The sequence below is a fragment of the Alnus glutinosa genome, chromosome 12, assembly GCF_958979055.1.
Source record: "Alnus glutinosa chromosome 12, dhAlnGlut1.1, whole genome shotgun sequence".
NCBI classification, from domain to species: Eukaryota; Viridiplantae; Streptophyta; class Magnoliopsida; order Fagales; family Betulaceae; genus Alnus; species Alnus glutinosa.
The window spans coordinates 19,753,040-19,774,671 of record NC_084897.1 but is presented as its reverse complement, the minus strand read 5'-3'; the positions used below and the strand labels follow the sequence as shown (position 1 = coordinate 19,774,671).

At 34.9% G+C, this 21,632-nt stretch overlaps 1 protein-coding gene and 2 long non-coding RNA genes across 3 annotated transcripts; 2 read left to right on the top strand and 1 right to left on the bottom strand.

Annotated features, from left to right (window-relative positions):
* Positions 1-1,505: 1,505 nt before the first annotated feature.
* On the top strand, positions 1,506-3,957 carry LOC133883018 (uncharacterized). The gene is made up of 4 exons (XR_009902802.1): positions 1,506-1,711; positions 1,789-1,853; positions 2,474-2,529; positions 3,697-3,957. It is a non-coding gene; the product is annotated as an uncharacterized LOC133883018 (long non-coding RNA).
* Positions 3,958-8,086: 4,129 nt separating this feature from the next.
* LOC133851005 (uncharacterized) lies at positions 8,087-10,600 on the top strand. The gene is made up of 4 exons (XR_009895723.1): positions 8,087-8,294; positions 8,372-8,436; positions 9,057-9,112; positions 10,280-10,600. It is a non-coding gene; the product is annotated as an uncharacterized LOC133851005 (long non-coding RNA).
* Positions 10,601-13,469: 2,869 nt separating this feature from the next.
* On the bottom strand, positions 13,470-20,901 carry LOC133852629 (uncharacterized). The gene is made up of 4 exons (XM_062289397.1): positions 20,898-20,901; positions 18,634-18,854; positions 18,416-18,546; positions 13,470-13,723 (listed from the first exon to the last, which is right to left on the bottom strand). The coding sequence occupies exons 1-4, from the start codon at positions 20,899-20,901 to the stop codon at positions 13,591-13,593; spliced, it is 489 nt and encodes a 162-aa protein (XP_062145381.1). The 3' UTR covers positions 13,470-13,590.
* Positions 20,902-21,632: the final 731 nt, after the last annotated feature.

Below are 21,632 nucleotides of genomic sequence, written 5' to 3'. Positions count from 1 at the left end.
ATGAAATGAAATAAAATAGAAAATGAAATTAATGAGTAAAACAAAATAAAGAAGAGAATTAATGAATTATTAGAAAAAAAAAAAAAAAAAAAAAAGGGAGTAAGTTAAAAAGTCAAAAAGAAAATAAATAAATAAATATATATATATATATAATAATTATACATGTGGGGCGACATGCGCCCCCACATGCATAAAAGTGAAGGGCCAGATGGCCCTTCACGGAAAAGAAAAATGGAAGGGCCATCTGGCCCTTCCCAAAGAAAAACAAAAAGAGAAAATTGCACCGTTGGTCCCTGTGGTATTCCATAATTATTTTTTACTCCCTGTGGTTTAAAAAATTACTGAGAGATCCTCGTGGTAGACAATAATTACAAATCGATCCCTGGCGTCAAATTCTGTTAAATTTTTTAATAGATTCCGTCAAATGCCACGTCAGCGACACGTGTCGCCATCTTAATAAAAAAATATAAATTTATTAAAAAAAAAATCCAAAATCCAAAAAAAAAAAAAATCAAAAATCCAAAAAAAAAAAAACTGAACGGTTGGCCACCCATTTGGGGGTGGCCTGGCCGCCCCCAGCCACTGGGGGTGGCCGCGCGCCACCCCCAGAGGCCGCAGGGGGTGGCGCGCGGCCACCCCCAAGCCACAGGGGGTGGCCCGATGGCCACCCCAGGCAACTGGGGGTGGCCGCGCGCCACCCCCAGACAACTCCGGGGTGGCGCGCGGCCACCCCCAGGCCACTGGGGTGGCTGCGCGCCACCCCCGGATCTTCCAGGGGTGGCCCGAAGGCCACCCCCTGTGGCTTGGGGGTGGCCGCGCGCCACCCCCTGCGGCCTCTGGGGGCGGCCAGGCCACCCCCAAATGGGTGGCCAACCGTTCAGTTTTTTTTTTTTTTTTTAAAGTATTTTTATTTATTTTTTAATAAATTTATATTTTTTTTATTAAGATGGACACGTGTCGCCATAAGATGGCGACACGTGTCGCTGACGTGGCATTTGACAGAATCTGTTAAAAAATTTAACAGAATTTGACGCCAGGGATCGATTTGTAATTATTGTCTACCACGAGGACCTCCCAGTAATTTTTTAAACCATAGGGAGTAAAAAATAATTATGGCATACCACATGTAATGTCCGGGACATTATTTAATATTTAGAGTATAAAATTTGAGTAAATGAATAGTTAAAATAATTTTAGTATTATTAAAATGTAAAAAGTAATATTTTTAAAGTCCAAATAAAATAGAAAATTGAAATAATCGAAAATAAAGTAGAAATGAAAAATTAACATAAAAGAAATTAATTAATAAAATTAAATAAGAAAAGAAAATGAAATAACAAAAAGAAATAAAATTAAATAAAATTAAAAGAAAAAGAAAAGTTAAAAGTAAAATTAATATATATATAAATAAATGAAGTGTGGGGCGCCACCTGCGCCCCACCTTCACTTAAAGGAAGGGCCACTTGGCCCTTCCAGACAAAAAAAAAATAATAATGAACAACAAGGCGCACTGCGCCTTGTTTTCCGAAGAAAAGGCCTTTTGGCCTTTTCTATTTTTTTTCGGAGAGGCAGTGCCTCTCCTCCTTATTTTTCTCTTATGGATTTTTATAGAAAATCCTTGATCTACGAAGATCCAACGGTCCGATCTTCGATCCGACTTCGGTAACGTGATCTACGAAGCTCGATCTACGTTTCTACCGATCGTTTTGAGGTAAATCGCTAAACTAGCATTTTTGGAGATTTTTTATAAATCTTATAGAGATGAGTTTAACTTGGCGTTTTCTCTAGATTTTGGATAGTTTGGAGTTGCTAGGAGCTTCCCGAGCATTTGGTCTTTGCTTGGCGAATTTTTGGTAAGTTTTCTATAGACATTAGTTTTCGGGTATTTTGTTAAAATGCTATTTATTGTGATTAACCCTTAGTAAAAGCTATTGGGTTAATAATATCGTGTTTGAGGTAGTGTTTATAAATTATGATTTAAAGTTTAGAGACTCTAATTTGTTAGGTTAAACTAATTTGGGGTTTTTAAGTGATTAAAAATCTAGATGATTAAATTGTGTTAATATGTTAGTAATTGAGGTAAAAATATTTATGAAATAATATTAGAGTTAATGATATCGAGAAAATGTTTGTGAAAAATAATCTAGAGATTAGTGAATATAATTTTAGGGTTAATATTATTATAAAAGTGTTAGTGAAAATAATGTATGGGTTAGTGGAATTAATTATGGGTTAGCAATTAATATATTTTTATGGGTAAATAATTAAATAGTGATGTTAATATCTAACCCTTAGTGAATACTTTGGATTAATATTGTTTGAGTTTTAATTAGTGTTTAGGATTTATGGGTAGGCGTTTGGAACCCTTAAAATACTATGGGTTTTCCATGGGTTAGCTCTTGAGCAATTTTGGAGCTAAATATGAGTCCAATATTAGAAGTTGTCAATAATGTGCAATGTATTGTTTTTACAGTAATGCATTGCATGGTGGTGTCTAGGAGACCTAGTGCTTAATATCCGCGCAGCCAAGTGAGTATTCTACTCACTGAGAAAAGATATTTTTCGTATTTTATAGAAATGCAAATGATAGATGATTTTCTATTGAACCAACGATATGTTAACATGTATGTTTTGGATGTTTCAAGTAGTTTCAATTATGTTGAAATATCAATGATGTTATGAAATGATGCATGAATGAAAGGTTTTGAATTGATTGAAGTATTTGAAAGTGTATTGTAGTTGGGATTTAATTATGCAAAGAAGAATAATGAAAATTTCATGTTGATTGGTTCATGGTATTTGAAGAAAGCATGATTTGCAAAGAATAGGAGTATAGAGTTAGAATTGTAAAGCATAAAGCATGAGGCCCATAATAAAGAAGAGAGCGTGAGGCTCATAATAAAGAAGAGAGCGTGAGGCTCATAATAATGAAGAGAGCGTGAGGCTCATAATAATGAAGAGAGCGTGAGGCTCATAATAAAGAAGAGAGCGTGAGGCTCATAATAAAGAAGAGAGCGTGAGGCTCATAATAATGAAGAGAGCGTGAGGCTCATAATAAAGAAGAGAGCGTGAGGCTCATAATAATGAAGAGAGCGTGAGGCTCATAATAAAGAAGAGAGCGTGAGGCTCATAATAATGAAGAGAGCGTGAGGCTCATAATGAACAAAAAGACTATCATGAGCATGCATAGCATTGTTTAAATTGTGTGATGTTTTCATGATAAGTATATTGTAGTTTTGCTAGACGTATTAGTATGCATAAAAGTCTTGATAGAAAAAGAATTTATGTATATTGGTACCGGATGGTTGCATGATTTAAATGTAGTTTTGCTAGACGTATTAGTATGCATAAAAGTCTTGATAGAAAAAGAACTTATGTATATTGGTATCGGATGGTTGCATGATTAAATGTCATTGTGTTCTATAACGAATCTTTTTGTATAATACTAGCTACCCACAGTATTTAAATGTTTTCTATTAGTCGGTGTTTGCTATATCAGCTATGAGGATTTTCCAAACAAAAGTTTATAAAATTGGTAGCTGTTATAGTGTTCGCACGACTAAAAATGAAAAGTTGGTTCTTTGCGAAAACTCAGTGAATAGTATACCTCTGAGGTCTTAGTGTATCTTATTTATGCTAAGGCGGTGGGCTCATAATTCCACCTGTACGGATGCGGCAACCCCCGCAACCGTGCAGACATTGATGCTTTGGTTGCAGGTTTTGCGGATATAGATATTGACTCGTCCACCTAGCGTGTGGGATACTATGATTGGAGCACATCGCGATAGTCATAAGTCACGGACTCATGGGTAGTCCGCATTTTGGGTATTTTATCCATGGCTCGTGTCCTATATGGCACATGTATTTGTTGAGCCTATATTTTAGAAAGTAATTAGTGTAATATGTTATATAATGCCTTAAATAGTTAGACTTGTAAATGGCTCTTGTTGTAATTAACTATTGTATATTAGATATATTTCCGCTTATGATATGTGTTCCGCTGCACATTGATTACTATATTCCGCTATTAAATGTAACTCTGATTATCAGATGCATGTTATGGGACATGTGTCATATGTTGGCTGAGCGACATGTAGTCGTGCCACTGTGAAGATCCGTTTGTATGCTTTCGAGAAAAAAAAAATAATAATAATAATAATAAAAAAAAAAAAAGGGGTCGTCACAGAAAATGGTATCAGAGCAGTTAGTCCTAGGGTTTGTTAGAAAAGCGGAAAGCGGAAACTTAGGGTTGTGTCAGAATCTATAATAACAAAAGAGCCTTAGGAAATTTTAAAAGCTTCAACAAAGATAGGAAATTAAAATATAATACTCCATATGGATTACATGAATTTTGTGATGCATATTATTTAATTTACGTATAGTTAGTTTACCTATCACTTTCACATCATAGATTAACTTCAATGTGATTTTGTAGAGTATATCGCTTAGACGGGAAACGGTTTAGAATAAGCTTCTTAGGTGCATTGCATGGGTATCATGATGCATGTAATCTTCTTTATGCAGCATTGTCTATGTGGCATTTCATTGTACAGACAAGTCATGCCGTCTTGACAAGCAATATCAATACGCAATGAGGAAGAGGATTCCTCAGTGAGTGATTGAGGTGGAAGTGATTTTAGGTGCCTCTACCTCCTCCCCCTTTGTCTAGGAAACTGTTTGTTAGTAGTGGTTTTAGGTATCCTTTATTGCCGAACCTTCGACCACGAATCATTTGAGTAGAAAATGGTCAATGTCATTGGGAGCTCATGCTTCCTCCCGCCAAAGAAGCAACCTATTGGTTGTGGCTCTAAGTTCCTTGGAGAAGAGGATGCCTTTGCGAGCCGCTTTGGTGTCACACGGTGCACCAGTTGTGGAAGCCACACTTTGGTGTATGTGTCATGTAGAATCACGGGTTTGCTTTCGATGTGGTAGACTTGGTCACCTCGTAAAGCTATGTCCCTCGTTAGCCGCTTTGACTCAAAGCAGCTCTAGCGTTGCCCACTGTAGTGTGTGGGGAGCTACACTCGAGTGTATGTCGTAGAAGATCTAAGGCACATTGTAAATATAGTTGAGGAGACCATGCCACGTGAGGTCACCAACTTGTTGCCGCCAAATTCAAGTATCTTTAGCGAGCAACTTCAAGCGGAGACAGTTTGCTCAAGTATAGTGTACACACTTACACCGAGCAATGTTGAAGTCCGTCCAACCACCGCAAATGCTACTAATGCTGCCACATGATTTATATCTTTATGTTGTAGCATTGTATGCATTTGGCTTATTCGAGTTGTATCCATTCGTATGTCTCACTATGCATGGTTACATGCATAATGGGCTTCAAACCTTTAAAATCATCGTGCGTGACCATTTCTATTGGTGACGCATTTGTCCACAGTAAACATGGAGGTCATTGCCTTAGCATTATATGGGTGGTGACAATGTTAGCTATAGTGTTTGATATGAGGAGTTACGGTGTCTAACTCATTTAGTTTGATATGTTAAATTGTCCACCCTGGTCTCAATTGCACTTGTAAGCTATGCAAATTGAGCGTTGAACCCTTAGATTAGAACTTATGCGTGACCATTCATAATGATGACGCCTTCGCTTATAGGGAGCGTGTGGATAAGTGTGCCATCGGTACTAGAGAAAAGACTCTGCCAGTAAAGCTAAGAGTGTTATGCGTGTAGAGTTCCAATATTGGCTTATTTAGCTTCAACATGTAATATGTTGAGTTTTAATGCCATGTATATAGAATTTTGGTGTTCAACATGCTAGACCATAAAACTTATCATGTTGAACTATAATATTGACTCGTTAGGGATTTGGTGTCAATTTGGAATGGATTAACAATCAAAGAGTAGAAGTGAACGTAGACAATCACGAGTGGGTAGTTGTGCTCTTACCCTATTGTATATAGAGTCCGAACTTTGTGGGTCTCGTTTGCGAGTTACTCCGCTATCTCTCTCCAACCTTCGACAATGATGGATGTCTGAGAATATACACTTGTGTGTCTGGCTTATGCCTAAGCCAAGCTCATATCGAGTTCAAGTTGAGAACATTCGGATAATGCAGATGTTTCCACTTTAGTCGCGAGTCTATGGGAGGTTGCATAGGTTATCGTGTGCTAAGCCTCGTGGCGATCCAAGATGAGTATTCCTTATTGAGAATTGACAACTTGTTCAGTCAACTCTAAGGAGCCTCGGTATCCTTGAGAATTGACTTTCTTCCATAATGCCATTGACTTTTGGGTGCAAAAGGTAATGTGCTAAAGTCAGTGAACCATATATGGTATGACCACTACGAGTTTTTGGTGATGCGAGTTTTGGATTGATGGAGCGCCATTCTTGGCTCACGTTAGGAGCAAGAATGAATTCGTAGTCAACACGTTAGAACAAGAACACACACAATTGCACCTGTGCTTAAACTACCCATGGAAATTGTTGGGTATGTGGCTTGGCACATGTGTAGCGCGATTAGGATTGGGATGTAGCCTATGCTTCTAGGCGACTGTAGACCATGAGGAGCACAGTCCTACTCATGATTTGGAGTTAGCAGTAGTTGTTTAAGCCTTAATAACGTGTTAGAACTACCTCTATGGTGAAGTGTGTAAAACCCACACTTATCACTCAAGTCTCAATGTGTTCCCACGTTGAGAGACTTAATTATAGGGTAATGTTGATGGCTTCTTGTGTTTGGAGATTTTGATGGCAATACGTCCTTATGTGCAACTTAAGCTACTGTCACAGCTAAAGCACTAAGTGGAAATCTCGTGATGGCGGGATTTACTCTACGTGTATGTGGAATGTTAGCTCAACGTACCCTTTGTATGCGGACGACTGATTCGACAGATTTATTTATACACTTGAGGATACGCCTAAGTTATGCGTGTGGGAATCCATAGAGTTGGTTAGGACACCGTCATTGGTTGCGACTACTAGTTATGCTGGTTTACAACTATTGACATTATATCGCACGTAAAATCGTATAGACGTGAGCGTGGAACGCCATTTCATTTGGCATGAAGTTGGCGTGAGACAATCAGTGAGCTTGGAAGTGGTACATGATTCTAGGGAAAATTGCACTCGTTCAAAGTGAATATTCACTACATAGTGATGGTACGCTATGTGGATAAGCATCGCCGCAAATATGTGATTCAAATTGGTGATCTGGTGAAATGCAAGGTGATGCCAATGCGAAACATGTAACGCTTTGCGGATATGAATATGCTCAATTCTGGATATATTGAGTTGTCCCTAGTGTTAAATGTGGGTTCGTCATGTAATCGGTCATAATGTCTCCTCGTTTTGGCGGACATTCATGACATTTTCCCGTATTTCTCGATTGCGAGTGTGTTTACGCCCTCTACTTGTGATGAACTTCTTCATATTCAACGGAAATTGACCTATGAAAAGGTGCAAAACGAGTAATGGTGGGTAAGAAAACACTAAAATCATTTCGTTAGTGAGAACCTTGTGGTGAAATCGTAATGTTGAGGAAGCCACATGTGTGATCGATCGTTAAATGTGGAAGTAATCCCCATTTTAGCGAATAAATCCGGGTATGATTGTTGTATCTTACCACTTTCTCATGAATATTTCAAGTAAAACGCAGACTTGCATGAGTGTTCTAATATAGAATGCATGCTCGTATGTGCACAAAACGATTTAATGTCCAAATTTCGAGGACGAAATTTTTATAAGGAGGGAGGAATGTAATGTCCGGGACATTATTTAATATTTAGAGTATAAAATTTGAGTAAATGAATAGTTAAAATAATTTTAGTATTATTAAAATGTAAAAAGTAATATTTTTAAAGTCCAAATAAAATAGAAAATTGAAATAATCGAAAATAAAGTAGAAATGAAAAATTAACATAAAAGAAATTAATTAATAAAATTAAATAAGAAAAGAAAATGAAATAACAAAAAGAAATAAAATTAAATAAAATTAAAAGAAAAAGAAAAGTTAAAAGTAAAATTAATATATATATAAATAAATGAAGTGTGGGGCGCCACCTGCGCCCCACCTTCACTTAAAGGAAGGGCCACTTGGCCCTTCCAGACAAAAAAAAAATAATAATGAACAACAAGGCGCACTGCGCCTTGTTTTCCGAAGAAAAGGCCTTTTGGCCTTTTCTATTTTTTTTCGGAGAGGCAGTGCCTCTCCTCCTTATTTTTCTCTTATGGATTTTTATAGAAAATCCTTGATCTACGAAGATCCAACGGTCCGATCTTCGATCCGACTTCGGTAACGTGATCTACGAAGCTCGATCTACGTTTCTACCGATCGTTTTGAGGTAAATCGCTAAACTAGCATTTTTGGAGATTTTTTATAAATCTTATAGAGATGAGTTTAACTTGGCGTTTTCTCTAGATTTTGGATAGTTTGGAGTTGCTAGGAGCTTCCCGAGCATTTGGTCTTTGCTTGGCGAATTTTTGGTAAGTTTTCTATAGACATTAGTTTTCGGGTATTTTGTTAAAATGCTATTTATTGTGATTAACCCTTAGTAAAAGCTATTGGGTTAATAATATCGTGTTTGAGGTAGTGTTTATAAATTATGATTTAAAGTTTAGAGACTCTAATTTGTTAGGTTAAACTAATTTGGGGTTTTTAAGTGATTAAAAATCTAGATGATTAAATTGTGTTAATATGTTAGTAATTGAGGTAAAAATATTTATGAAATAATATTAGAGTTAATGATATCGAGAAAATGTTTGTGAAAAATAATCTAGAGATTAGTGAATATAATTTTAGGGTTAATATTATTATAAAAGTGTTAGTGAAAATAATGTATGGGTTAGTGGAATTAATTATGGGTTAGCAATTAATATATTTTTATGGGTAAATAATTAAATAGTGATGTTAATATCTAACCCTTAGTGAATACTTTGGATTAATATTGTTTGAGTTTTAATTAGTGTTTAGGATTTATGAGTAGGCGTTTGGAACCCTTAAAATACTATGGGTTTTCCATGGGTTAGCTCTTGAGCAATTTTGGAGCTAAATATGAGTCCAATATTAGAAGTTGTCAATAATGTGCAATGTATTGTTTTTACAGTAATGCATTGCATGGTGGTGTCTAGGAGACCTAGTGCTTAATATCCGCGCAGCCAAGTGAGTATTCTACTCACTGAGAAAAGATATTTTTCGTATTTTATAGAAATGCAAATGATAGATGATTTTCTATTGAACCAACGATATGTTAACATGTATGTTTTGGATGTTTCAAGTAGTTTCAATTATGTTGAAATATCAATGATGTTATGAAATGATGCATGAATGAAAGGTTTTGAATTGATTGAAGTATTTGAAAGTGTATTGTAGTTGGGATTTAATTATGCAAAGAAGAATAATGAAAATTTCATGTTGATTGGTTCATGGTATTTGAAGAAAGCATGATTTGCAAAGAATAGGAGTATAGAGTTAGAATTGTAAAGCATAAAGCATGAGGCCCATAATAAAGAAGAGAGCGTGAGGCTCATAATAAAGAAGAGAGCGTGAGGCTCATAATAATGAAGAGAGCGTGAGGCTCATAATAATGAAGAGAGCGTGAGGCTCATAATAAAGAAGAGAGCGTGAGGCTCATAATAAAGAAGAGAGCGTGAGGCTCATAATAATGAAGAGAGCGTGAGGCTCATAATAAAGAAGAGAGCGTGAGGCTCATAATAATGAAGAGAGCGTGAGGCTCATAATAAAGAAGAGAGCGTGAGGCTCATAATAATGAAGAGAGCGTGAGGCTCATAATGAACAAAAAGACTATCATGAGCATGCATAGCATTGTTTAAATTGTGTGATGTTTTCATGATAAGTATATTGTAGTTTTGCTAGACGTATTAGTATGCATAAAAGTCTTGATAGAAAAAGAATTTATGTATATTGGTACCGGATGGTTGCATGATTTAAATGTAGTTTTGCTAGACGTATTAGTATGCATAAAAGTCTTGATAGAAAAAGAACTTATGTATATTGGTATCGGATGGTTGCATGATTAAATGTCATTGTGTTCTATAACGAATCTTTTTGTATAATACTAGCTACCCACAGTATTTAAATGTTTTCTATTAGTCGGTGTTTGCTATATCAGCTATGAGGATTTTCCAAACAAAAGTTTATAAAATTGGTAGCTGTTATAGTGTTCGCACGACTAAAAATGAAAAGTTGGTTCTTTGCGAAAACTCAGTGAATAGTATACCTCTGAGGTCTTAGTGTATCTTATTTATGCTAAGGCGGTGGGCTCATAATTCCACCTGTACGGATGCGGCAACCCCCGCAACCGTGCAGACATTGATGCTTTGGTTGCAGGTTTTGCGGATATAGATATTGACTCGTCCACCTAGCGTGTGGGATACTATGATTGGAGCACATCGCGATAGTCATAAGTCACGGACTCATGGGTAGTCCGCATTTTGGGTATTTTATCCATGGCTCGTGTCCTATATGGCACATGTATTTGTTGAGCCTATATTTTAGAAAGTAATTAGTGTAATATGTTATATAATGCCTTAAATAGTTAGACTTGTAAATGGCTCTTGTTGTAATTAACTATTGTATATTAGATGTATTTCCGCTTATGATATGTGTTCCGCTGCACATTGATTACTATATTCCGCTATTAAATGTAACTCTGATTATCAGATGCATGTTATGGGACATGTGTCATATGTTGGCTGAGCGACATGTAGTCGTGCCACTGTGAAGATCCGTTTGTATGCTTTCGAGAAAAAAAAAATAATAATAATAATAATAAATAAAAAAAGGGGTCGTCACACCACAGGGACCAACGGTGCAATTTTCCCAAACAAAAATAATAAAAAAAAAAAAAAAAAAAAGAAAAGAAAAGAAAAAAAGAAATGGATGATAAGGCCTCTCGGTGGGAGAGAAAAAAAAACAAGAGAGAGGCAGAATGCCCCTCTCTCTCTCTTTTGTTCTCTTTGAGATTTTCTTACAAAATTCATGATCTACAAAGATCTATCCGTCCAAATTCAAATTCGACTTCGGTAACGTGATCTACAAAACCCGATCTACGTTTCTACCGATTAGTTTGAGGTAAAACGTTAAACGCTTGTCATTTTAGATTTTGAGTTAAATCTTGAAATGTGGAGTTTAATTTTGTTAATTCATTAGGATTGGCATGGTTTAGAGCCTCCCTAACACTTTTCTAGTATTGGATTTCGTTTGGGCAAGTTTTGGTAAGTTTCCTAAAATCCTAACTTTTTGGTATTTAATTTTAATTGAGTTTTTATGTAGAGTTAATGTTATTGGGTTAATAATATTATGATTGAAGTAGCGTTTTGGTGATTTTGGTATAAGATTGGAAACTCTAATTTGAAGGGTTAAATTAATTTAGGGTTTTTAAGTGGTTAAAACCTATATTGTTAATTTGTGAATTAATTACGATTATAGTGATGATTAATCCCCAAATTAGTTTTGGGTTTTATAAAAAAATAGGTATTTATGAGAATAGGTTCTAATGTTAGTAAAAATAAATAGTTATGGGTATTTAGTTTAAATAGTATTAGTGAACATAATTTACAGGTTTGTAAAATTAATTACGGGTTAGTAATTAATATTATGAGTAGATAATTAAATGGTAATTTTAATATTTAACCCTTAGTAAATACTTTGGGTTAGTATTGTTTGAATTATAGTTAGTGTATAGGATTTATGGGTAGATGTTTGGAACCCTTAAAATATTATGGGTTTTCTATGGGTTAGCTCTTGAGCAATTTAGGAGCTAAATGTGAGTCCAATATTAGAAGTTGTTAATAATGTACAATGTATTGTTTTTATAGTAATGCATTGCATGGTGGTGTTTAGGAGACCTAGTGCGTAATATTCGCGCAGCCAAGGTGAGTATTCTACTCACTGAGAAGTATTATTTTTATATATGATGAATTGCAAAATGTATATTGTTTTACAAACCTGAACCAACTGTATGTTGATTATGATATGTTTTGGATGATTTGAGTACTTTTAAGTATATTGAGATTATGATGATGTTTTGAAATATGAATATGATGTGTGAATTTAGAGCGAGTATAAGTTGGAGATTTAAGTTATGAAAATTGTCTAAGAAATGACACGTAGAATTGCTTATGTTTTATAAAGAAATCATGATTATGAAATTAAATGTATAGTATTTAAGCATGAGCATTGAGCATTGAGCATGAAACATAAACGCATAAACAAACTATTAGGGGGATCTATGCCCCATAGGCATGAACTAGAAGGGGGACATACGCCCCAGGGGGATATACGCCACAAACGCTTGAACTAGAAGGGGGACATACGCCCCAGGAGGTTCTACGCCCCAAACGCATGAACTAGTGAGGGATATACGCCCCAGGGGGATATACGCCCCTTACGTATGAACTAGTGGGGGGACATACGCCCCATACGAACACACACATGAACTATGGGGGGACCGACGCCCCAGGGGATTTACGCCCCATACGAACGCACACATGAACTAGTATTGAGAGATTTACGCCCCTTAGGGATATACGCATGACCTAGTATTGGGGGACCAACTACTCATAGGAATACAACCGAAACTTACATGAGCATGTATAGCATTGTTTTCATGAGTGTGATGTTTTTATACTATGAGTAGTTTTGCTGGACGTATTAGTATGCATAAGAGTCTTAATGGAAAAGAACTTATGTATATTCTTATCGGATGGTTGCATGATTTAAATGTCATTGTTTCCTATAACGAATCTTCTACGTATGATCTAGTAGCCTAGTATGTTAAATGTTTTCTATTAGTCGGTGTTTGCTATATCAGCTATGAGAGTTTTCAAACAAAAGTTTATAAGATTGGTGGCTGTTATAGTGTACACATGACTAGAAAAAGAAAAGTTGGTTCTTTGCGAAAACTCAGTGAATAGTATACCTCTGAGGTCTTAGTGTATTTATTTATGCTAAGGCGGTGGGCTCATAATTCCACCTGTACGGATGCGGCAACCCCCGCAACCGTACAGACATTTATACTTTGGTTGCAGGTTTTGCGGATATAAATATTGACTCGTCTACCTAGCATATGGGATGCTATGATTGGAGCATATCGCGACAGTCATAATTCACAGACTCATGGGTAGTCCGCATTTTGGGTATTATATTTTTTGCTCGTGTCCTACGTGGCACACGTATTTGTTAGGCCTATATTTTGGTATGTAATTAGTGTAATGTGTTTTATAAGCCTTAAATAGATAGACTTGTAAATGACTCTTGTTGTTGATTACAGTTATGTATTAGATGTAATTTCGCTATTGATATGTGTACATTGATATTTATATTCCGTTGTGTTAGGTGTAACTCTGAATATTAGGTACATGTTATGGAACATGTACGTTATGTTGGCTGAGCGACAAGTAGTCGTGCCACTGTGAAGATTCGTTTGTATGTTTTCAAAATAAAAATTAAAAAAAAAAATTAAAAAAAGAAAAAAAAACGGGTCGTCACAGAAAGAGTAAGCAAAAAGTTAAAGAAGTAGACAAGAACTGCAGCACGAATGAAATGGTAGAGAGATTTAAGGGAATTAATTGATACGGATAAGGATATATAGAATAAATTTGAAAAGCAAACATTTTTTAGGGCTGGATCATTGTCACCCTGATGGAATCTTGCTTGAAACTTATGGTCCTCGGTTCATCAGTGATGCAGGGACTCATCTGAATGCGAAGATGTCCACTGTCATCCAAGATAAGAATTGGTATTGGCAAGCTGGATCATGAGATATATTTCTATAATATTAGCATCATGTACGAGATTGAACCTATATGAATGGAAGAAAGGATGCCATGTCGCCCAAAGACTTTCATTATTAGCTAGACTGTCTCCATTTTAAAGAAGAGAGGGTTTTGGGGCCGATTTGTTTTGAAAAGATGGATCCACATCCTAAGCTGCCGAAAACAGATGATTCCCGCAACTCCGTTTTTTAAGTTGTCTAAATTTCACAAAATTTAAGTGAAGTATTCGTGTTATTTTTTATTCTTAGGTTGTACACCAAGTGATTTGGCAACGTAGAAAAGAAGAACTAAAGGCCATCTATTTGGCATATATATAACTTACGAAAAAAAAAAGAATATTTGGCATATATATGAGAAAAATACCCAAATTTATTTCTCACATAAAGTCAATTTGAGAATCCAGATCCGGATCCAGATCCGGATCCAAATCAAAGTAAACTATATTGTTTTTTTTTTTTTTTGTTTTTGGAGGTGGAGGAGTAAGCAAAAAGCAGTTAACCAAGAACATAAAAAGAACATATGCAAGGGAATTAATTGATTCGGATAAGAATATTATAGTAGGAAAGCTGGTCACTAAAATAAATTTGAAAAGCAAAGATAGACACGTACTTACCTCTCTTCTACGCCTCTGACTCGTGTGAAGAGCAGAGCAAAGCAAAGCAGATTGTGAGTAGACCAAGATCAGAGGGTGGCAATGAAGCTAAACAGTGTAGCGGAGATGGCAAAATGACTAGGTTCTGATCGAACAATGAATCATGGCGGAATAAATAAGCACAAACACCCGGTTTGAAAAGCAAAGATGGACAGTAGTAGAAGCACGTACCTCTGTTTAGGCCTCTGAGTCGTGTGCAGAGCAGCAAAGATGGTGAGTATAATGAAGATGAAAAGCAAGATCAGAGTGTAGAGGAGATGGCAAAATGAGTAGCTAGAGAGTCTGAACAAAGCACAAACAACCAGTCAAAGAAATCATGGAGGAGAAAACAACACACAGCAGGTCAAGATATATAAACACAAACAAACGAGAAATGATGGGGTTTAGTTTTCAAAGCGCGTATATCAGAAAATGACTGTTGATTAGAAACGAGCGCAAACTGATCATGAGGTGAATGCTCTGCTCTGCTTTGGAATCTAACAAATCCCGGTGGACAGCCAATTATGAAAATTAAGGAGATTGTGCAGTGCATGTGCATGTGTTTTTTAGTTTTTGTGGCAGGTGTTACTTTTATCATGATTGTATTAATTAGTTCTATTAATTTTCGAGATTTTGGCCATTAAAAGCAATATCAAGTTTGTTGTTTGTTATGGATCGGAGCACTTATGGGTCTGAGATCATCTTTCTTAGAAAACTAAAATCTAAATATATATCATATTTAGATATCAAGTGATTAGTTGTGATGTTTCTGAGATCAATGGGTAACTACACTGGGTGGTCCATTCTTTCATTTATGGCAGCATTTGGAAGGAGACCTTGGCTTCACTCGGGTGATTTCAATGTGATTTCAAGAGAAGTGGTGACACGATTAGTTGGATGGTTATGAATCTGATTTTGTGGAGTGCATAAATCAAAATTATTGGGTTGGTCACAAATTTTCTTTGATGGGTTGCTCAAGGTTGGAATATTGAGGTGGAGGGGTACGTGTGCCTATGTTCTGCTTGTATATGAAGCTCAAGGCTAGCTGTCAAGAAAATTCTTAAGCTGGTAAATGTGGATGTTTATGGAGGGATTACTCAAAAGGTGTTAACACAAGCTAAGGCTCGGCTTGCTTAAGCTCAAAGTGATTTTATTGCTTAATTCTGATGATAGGTATGAGTACTTGTTAAGGGAAAAATAATGTTTACATGAATATACCTCAATTTGTAATGCTGAGGAATTTGAAGCAGAAAGCTAGAAAAAAGTGGCTGACCCTTGGTGACCAAAATAAGGCCTACTTCCATAGGATGCTAAAGGTGCAAAACTCAAGAAATCAAAGTAGTCATCTATGGGAATGGGTTGAAGAGGGTGTGAAAGTGCAAGGAAGTCAGTGAGATCAAAGAGGTTGCTGAAATTTTTTGTAAGTAGTTAACAAGCTCTCTAAAACCCACCTATAGCTAAAATCTGAAGAAATTTTACAAAAAAACCTCATACATCAAGCTCTCCACTCCCCTCCCGATCTCCATTTTAGAGCTTGTTAGACACCAAGCTAAATATGGAGAACAAAATCCATTCTCTACTCCCAAGTTTAAAATTTTTTACAAATTGTAGTATTTTGATTGAGAAAGTTTCAGGGCGTAACAATTCTTGGATTTCAAAAAAGCTATCTTTTGCTGGTCACTTATAATTGATATCCTCTATTTTATATAGTGTACAGGTGTACTGGTCATCCATCTTTATCCTCTCTAAGAAGATCATTAGGCTATTGGAACAAAAATTCAATAGGTTTCTTTTGTTTGGCTCTGATGTTGTCAAAGCTAAAGCTAAGGTAAGCTGGAATTGGCTATATATATGTTCCAAAGAGGGAGGGGAGTTTGGGGATTAAGAGGTTGGATGATTGGAATAAGGCCTCTATATTGAGGCATATATGGAATCTATTTGCAAGGGCTGGATCCTTATGGGTAGTATTGGGTAAAAGAATATTTGTTAGAAGGCAAATGCTTTATTCAAGTAAAAATTCCACAAGGGTGCTCGTGGGGTAAGAGAAAGCTAGTGTATGATAAAGCTACTGAAGTTAGGGGACATTGCTAGACATTGGCACCTCAATGGGGTCTTGCTTGAAACTTATGGTCCTCAGATCATCAATGATGCAAGGAGTCATCTGTATGCTAAGATGTCCACTGTCATCCAAGATAAGAATTGGTAATGGCAGGCTGGATCATGACATATATTTCTAAAATATATATTAGCATCATGTACGAGATTGAACCTATATGAATGGGAGAAAAGATGCCACGTCGTCCAAAGACCTTTGTTATTAGTTAGACCGTCTACATTTTAAAGAAGAGAGGGTTTTGGGCCCATTTGTTCTAAAAGATGGATCTTAAATCCTAAGCTGCCCAAAACAAATGATCCCCGCAACTCCGTTTCTTAAGTTGTCTAAATTTCACAAAACTTAAGTGAAGTATTCATGTTATTTTTTATTTAGGTTGTACACCATGTGATTCGGCAACGTAAAAAAGAAGAACTAAAGGGCATCTATTTGGCATACATATAACTTGAGAAAATACTTGGCATATTTATACGAAATATACCCAATTTTTTTTTTTTTTTTTTTTTGATAAGTAGAAAAATACCCATATTTATTTTTCACATAAAGTCAATTTGAGAATTCGATTACATCGGCCAATCAATCCCATTGGATTTTTTGGCGAACAAAAATGTGATAATTGTTGTAACGGCCACTATTTTAGCCTACGTTAATCCTTTATGCAAGGTCTAAGTAAAGGAGCCGATCCTTTATACTAGAGGGGCAAATTTTAAGGACCGGCTTCTCTCCATTTCATTCCCCAAGTAGATAGGTTTAAAACGTGTGAGAAAAATTATTTTTCAAACTATTCTCAAGAAAGATAGTTGTTTATATGGTAAGCGTGGTATGCTTTATTAAAGAAGTTACTTGTTCAAATCTTTGTAAACCAAGTGATCAATGTTATTAAGTTTTTTTTTTTTTTTTTAAAAAAAAAAAAAGGAAAATTTTACAAAAACCCTTAGAGATGCACCACATGGCCATATAGTTTTCCCCAAGTAAATTGATTGCAAAAATACTAATCAAATGATATAATAAAAATCCTAACAATATGAGTTTTGTCACTGTTTATATTATCTAACAACTCCTTCGCTAAACTGACAAAATTTGATGAAAACCTATTGTTAAAATAACTAGAGAATAGATAATATATGAATGACTGAATGCTATATTTCTGTATCAAATTGTGTATTAAAGGAGCCTATTTATAGATGAATAGGCCAACATATACAAGGAAACATAAATTACTGTAAATCAAATAGAGAATTAATGTACATAATAAAGCAAATACGGTAAATTAACATATACGGTAAATGCCAAAAATATATTATGAATATATTCTAACACCTATAATGTTATTACAATACCTTTTTTGCCTAAATGAGTACCCTACAAAGAATATGTGTAAGTTTGCGAATTTAAAAAGAGCAATTAAGAATAACGATTTTTAAAATGTGATTTTTAAAAATATAATTAAGTGTTTAGTACCATCGTAATTTGGCTTTTAAAATTATAGTTGAACTTTTAAAGTTGCTCATTTTAAAAAAAACCGCCCCCTCCCTTAGAATTTGAAAAGGTAGAAAAATAAATATTTTTAAATTATAATTGTTAAAAACGCACTTCTAAATGATATATAAAAATATTTAGTTTAGAATGACCATCAAACTTGCGTCATGAAGCAAAGTCATTACGAGAAAAACAAATAAAACCAAAGAATAAGAAGGCGGGGGACGGTGAGTGAAACCGGATCCGGATCCAGATCCAAATCAAAGTAAACTACGTTGTTTTTTATTTATTTTTTGGAGGTGAAGGAGTAAGAAGCAAAAAGCAGTTAACCAAGAACAAAAAAAAAAAACAGATGCAAGGGAATTAATTGATTTGGATAAGAATATAGTAGGAAAACTGGTCACTAAAATAAATTTGAAAAGCAAAGATGGACACGTACGTACCTCTCTTCTACGCCTCTGACTCGTGTGAAGAGCAGAGCAGAGCAAAGCAAAGCAAAGATTGTGAGTAGACCAAGATCAGAGGGTGGCAATGAAGCTAAACAGTGTAGCGGAGATGGCAAAATGACTAGGTTCTGATCGAACAATGAATCATGGCGGAATAAATAAGCACAAACACCCGGTTTGAAAAGCAAAAGATGGACAGAAGTAGAAGCACGTACCTCTGTTTTAGGCCTCTGAGTCGTGTGCAGAGCAGCAAAGGTGGTGAGTATAATGAAGATGAAAAGCAATATCAGAGTGTAGAGGAGATGGCAAAATGAGTAGCTAGAGAGTTTGAACAAAGCACAACCAAACCAGTCAAAGAAATCATGCAGGAAAAAGCAACAAACAGCAGGTCTGCTCTGCTCTGCTCTGCTCTGCTCTTCTCTTTCCACGACGTTTCCTACTTAAAATAATGAGGATAGTGTTCTTAGACCACTAGTAGCAGTTACCTTATATTCGTTCATTCCTTATATTTAAGAAAAATTTCATGAAAAACATCAAAAAACCTCCCACAGCAGATGCCTTATATTTAGATGAGAGGGTTGTGAATGAATAGTGATTCCCAATGTATACATATCTACTATTCATTCCCTATGTATTATTTTAATATAAAAGAAGTATAATTAATTGATATAGGGAATATAGAAAAAGTAGGAAAGAGAGAAAAATAATAAAATAAGAGTAAAAAAATAATATTTAATTGATATAGGGAAAGGTAAAGAAATCTATTGTGGGGTATTTTTTTATAGAGAAGCAAAAAGTAGTGTTATTCCCTAAATATAGGGAAAATAGTTATGAATCTGCTGTTAGTGCTCTTACTCATAGAATGCGAACCAGGGAGTCAAGGCTGTCAAGAGACCACAGTCGTACATCATTTTTAAAATCAGACCCTAAATTCGAAAATACTCTTAATAAAATTTAAAAATAATAACTTTTTTTAAAAAAAAATAATTAAAAAAATACATAAAAATACATAAAAATCAAGGGAGGCCAAATTTAAAAATTTAAAAATTTAAAAAAATAAATAATTTTTTTTTTTTTTTTGTCTTTTTAAGAAATTTAAATTTTCGCATTTTGAGATTTTCTTTTAAGATTATAATTTTCGTTTTTATTAAATAAAAATTTTTGTTATTTAAAAAAAAAATTAGTCAATTTTTTTTTTAATATATATGAGTATTTTTGTTTTATTAAAAAATTTATAAAATTATTTTTGTCTTTTTGTTAGCCTTGAGAGATACATCGACAATGTTTTAGTAGTTTGAGAGACATTGTTTTAATTGAAAGTTTTGGAAGACATTATTAATTATATAGTAGTTTGAGAGGATTATGTGGACTCTTCCTTTTTTTCAACATTACCTTGTTAATTTAAAGGCTGATTTTTACTGTTACACCATTTTAATTATGTAACAATCGTACAATAGACTACTAAATAATATTAATTTTTTTTTATTAAAAAACATGACAGTTTAATTCTAGTGGGTTTTATTGATTGGAAAATTTTAAATTTAATTATTCGTGTTGTATACTATTCCAATTTAGTGTGTATTTAATTTTGATAATTAACTTAATGAAATATGTCTCATTTTCTTATCAATCTATTTGTCATTTTTTTCATCTAAATTTTTGAACGAAAACATTGCATGTGTGCACAAAACCACGTTAAAACTCTACCCTACTACCACGTAAACCAACCAATAAAATCACGTAAATTTGTTTTTAAAAAAAAGGAAGAACGAATTGTTTTATTTTATCCATAAAACAATTAGTTTAAAAAATAAAGAAAAAGTAGAATGTGTGGGCCTCTCAACACCACCTGCTCATTTATTGCTTTGAGGTGGCACTTTTGTCATGATTTTGCCCTTTGCTTTTGTGACTTTTGCAAGTTGGGGAACTTTGCTTTTTGGCTTTTGGAGATCCGGACAAACTGATTTTTGGATGCCTCCGGCTCTTTATATTTCCATATTAATCACGTTTTATCATGCTCTTGCCTTTGCTTTTGATGATGTGATTTGAAGACTTCATGGCGTTTGCTCTTGCTACTTTGTGGCCTTGTTTGGCAGGTGGAAAAAATTCCCTTAAAAATTCTCTCTTCACTTAATAATCAACTTCAAAATATTTTAATTTTATATCACATAAATAATTTTTTATTATTATTTAAATAAAAAAAATTCACTACAATATAAATTTTTTTCACTTTTCTATACAAATTTTTTTTACTTTATATTACATCTATCATTTCCAACTCCCACTTCCAATTATTCTTCTTTTACCAAACAGGGTCCGTTTGTTATTATTAGTAAAAATACAGACAAATAATATTTATTGTTCGTACCTATTCCCTATTAGCTATATCAAAATTGATACAGTTGTATAGTCACTTACATTGCTGACAAGTGATTTGATGCCTCGTCTCATCCAATAGGGGTTATTTATAGCCTCACACCCATTGACGAGGAGAAGCAACCACCGGAATAATGCATGAGCGCTACTCTATATTCACCGTCAAACGTAACTGACAACGTTATGCCAAACATTACAAGTGTTTAACTTTTAAACTTTATGATGTCCTTTTGAAAAGCACGGGAAGGGTGTGCCTACTGCACCCTCCCATTTAACATTAGGAGTGGCACATACACTCCTCTTTTTTTTAAAAAAAAAAAAATATATATATATATATATATATATATATAGCAATCTTGTTCAATTATGTACATTTGCTCTTACGACAGACTTCCTTTCTTGCGTCCAAATTGCCCTAATTCTATTTGTGAATGAGAAGAACTTTTAATATGTTGAACTTTTTTTTCCCCTTCAAGAATTTTCTCCTGCTCGTAACAACCATCACAAATTGCTCCAATTGCGTGAGACATGTAGCTACGGAGGCTGAAAATAAACTTTTCAAACTCCAACATCAAAAAGCACGTACTAATTGTAGATTTTGAAAGCTGAAAATTGGTTTGGGGTCTTTACTCCATTATCCATAATCACTTACGAGAAGTGTTTCTAGATTCTAAAATCTTGTCAACGTATTAGATTGAAAGACATTTACAAGATATTTACAAATTTTAACATTTATATACCATAGCTTGTAAAAAGACTCCATGGCCAATTGAGTGTGCCATAAGATTTTCAAGTCATCCAAGTGGGAGACCGACAAATATTCCAAACCAGGAAAGGC

Coding starts and splice junctions, on each gene's coding strand:
- LOC133852629 (XM_062289397.1), bottom strand. Junction 18,547..18,633: donor CTCAGAGGCCTAAAACAGAG/GTACGTGCTTCT, acceptor TTGTTCGATCAG/AACCTAGTCATTTTGCCATC. Junction 13,724..18,415: donor GTCAGAGGCGTAGAAGAGAG/GTACGTACGTGT, acceptor CTCATGATCCAG/CTTGCCAATACCAATTCTTA.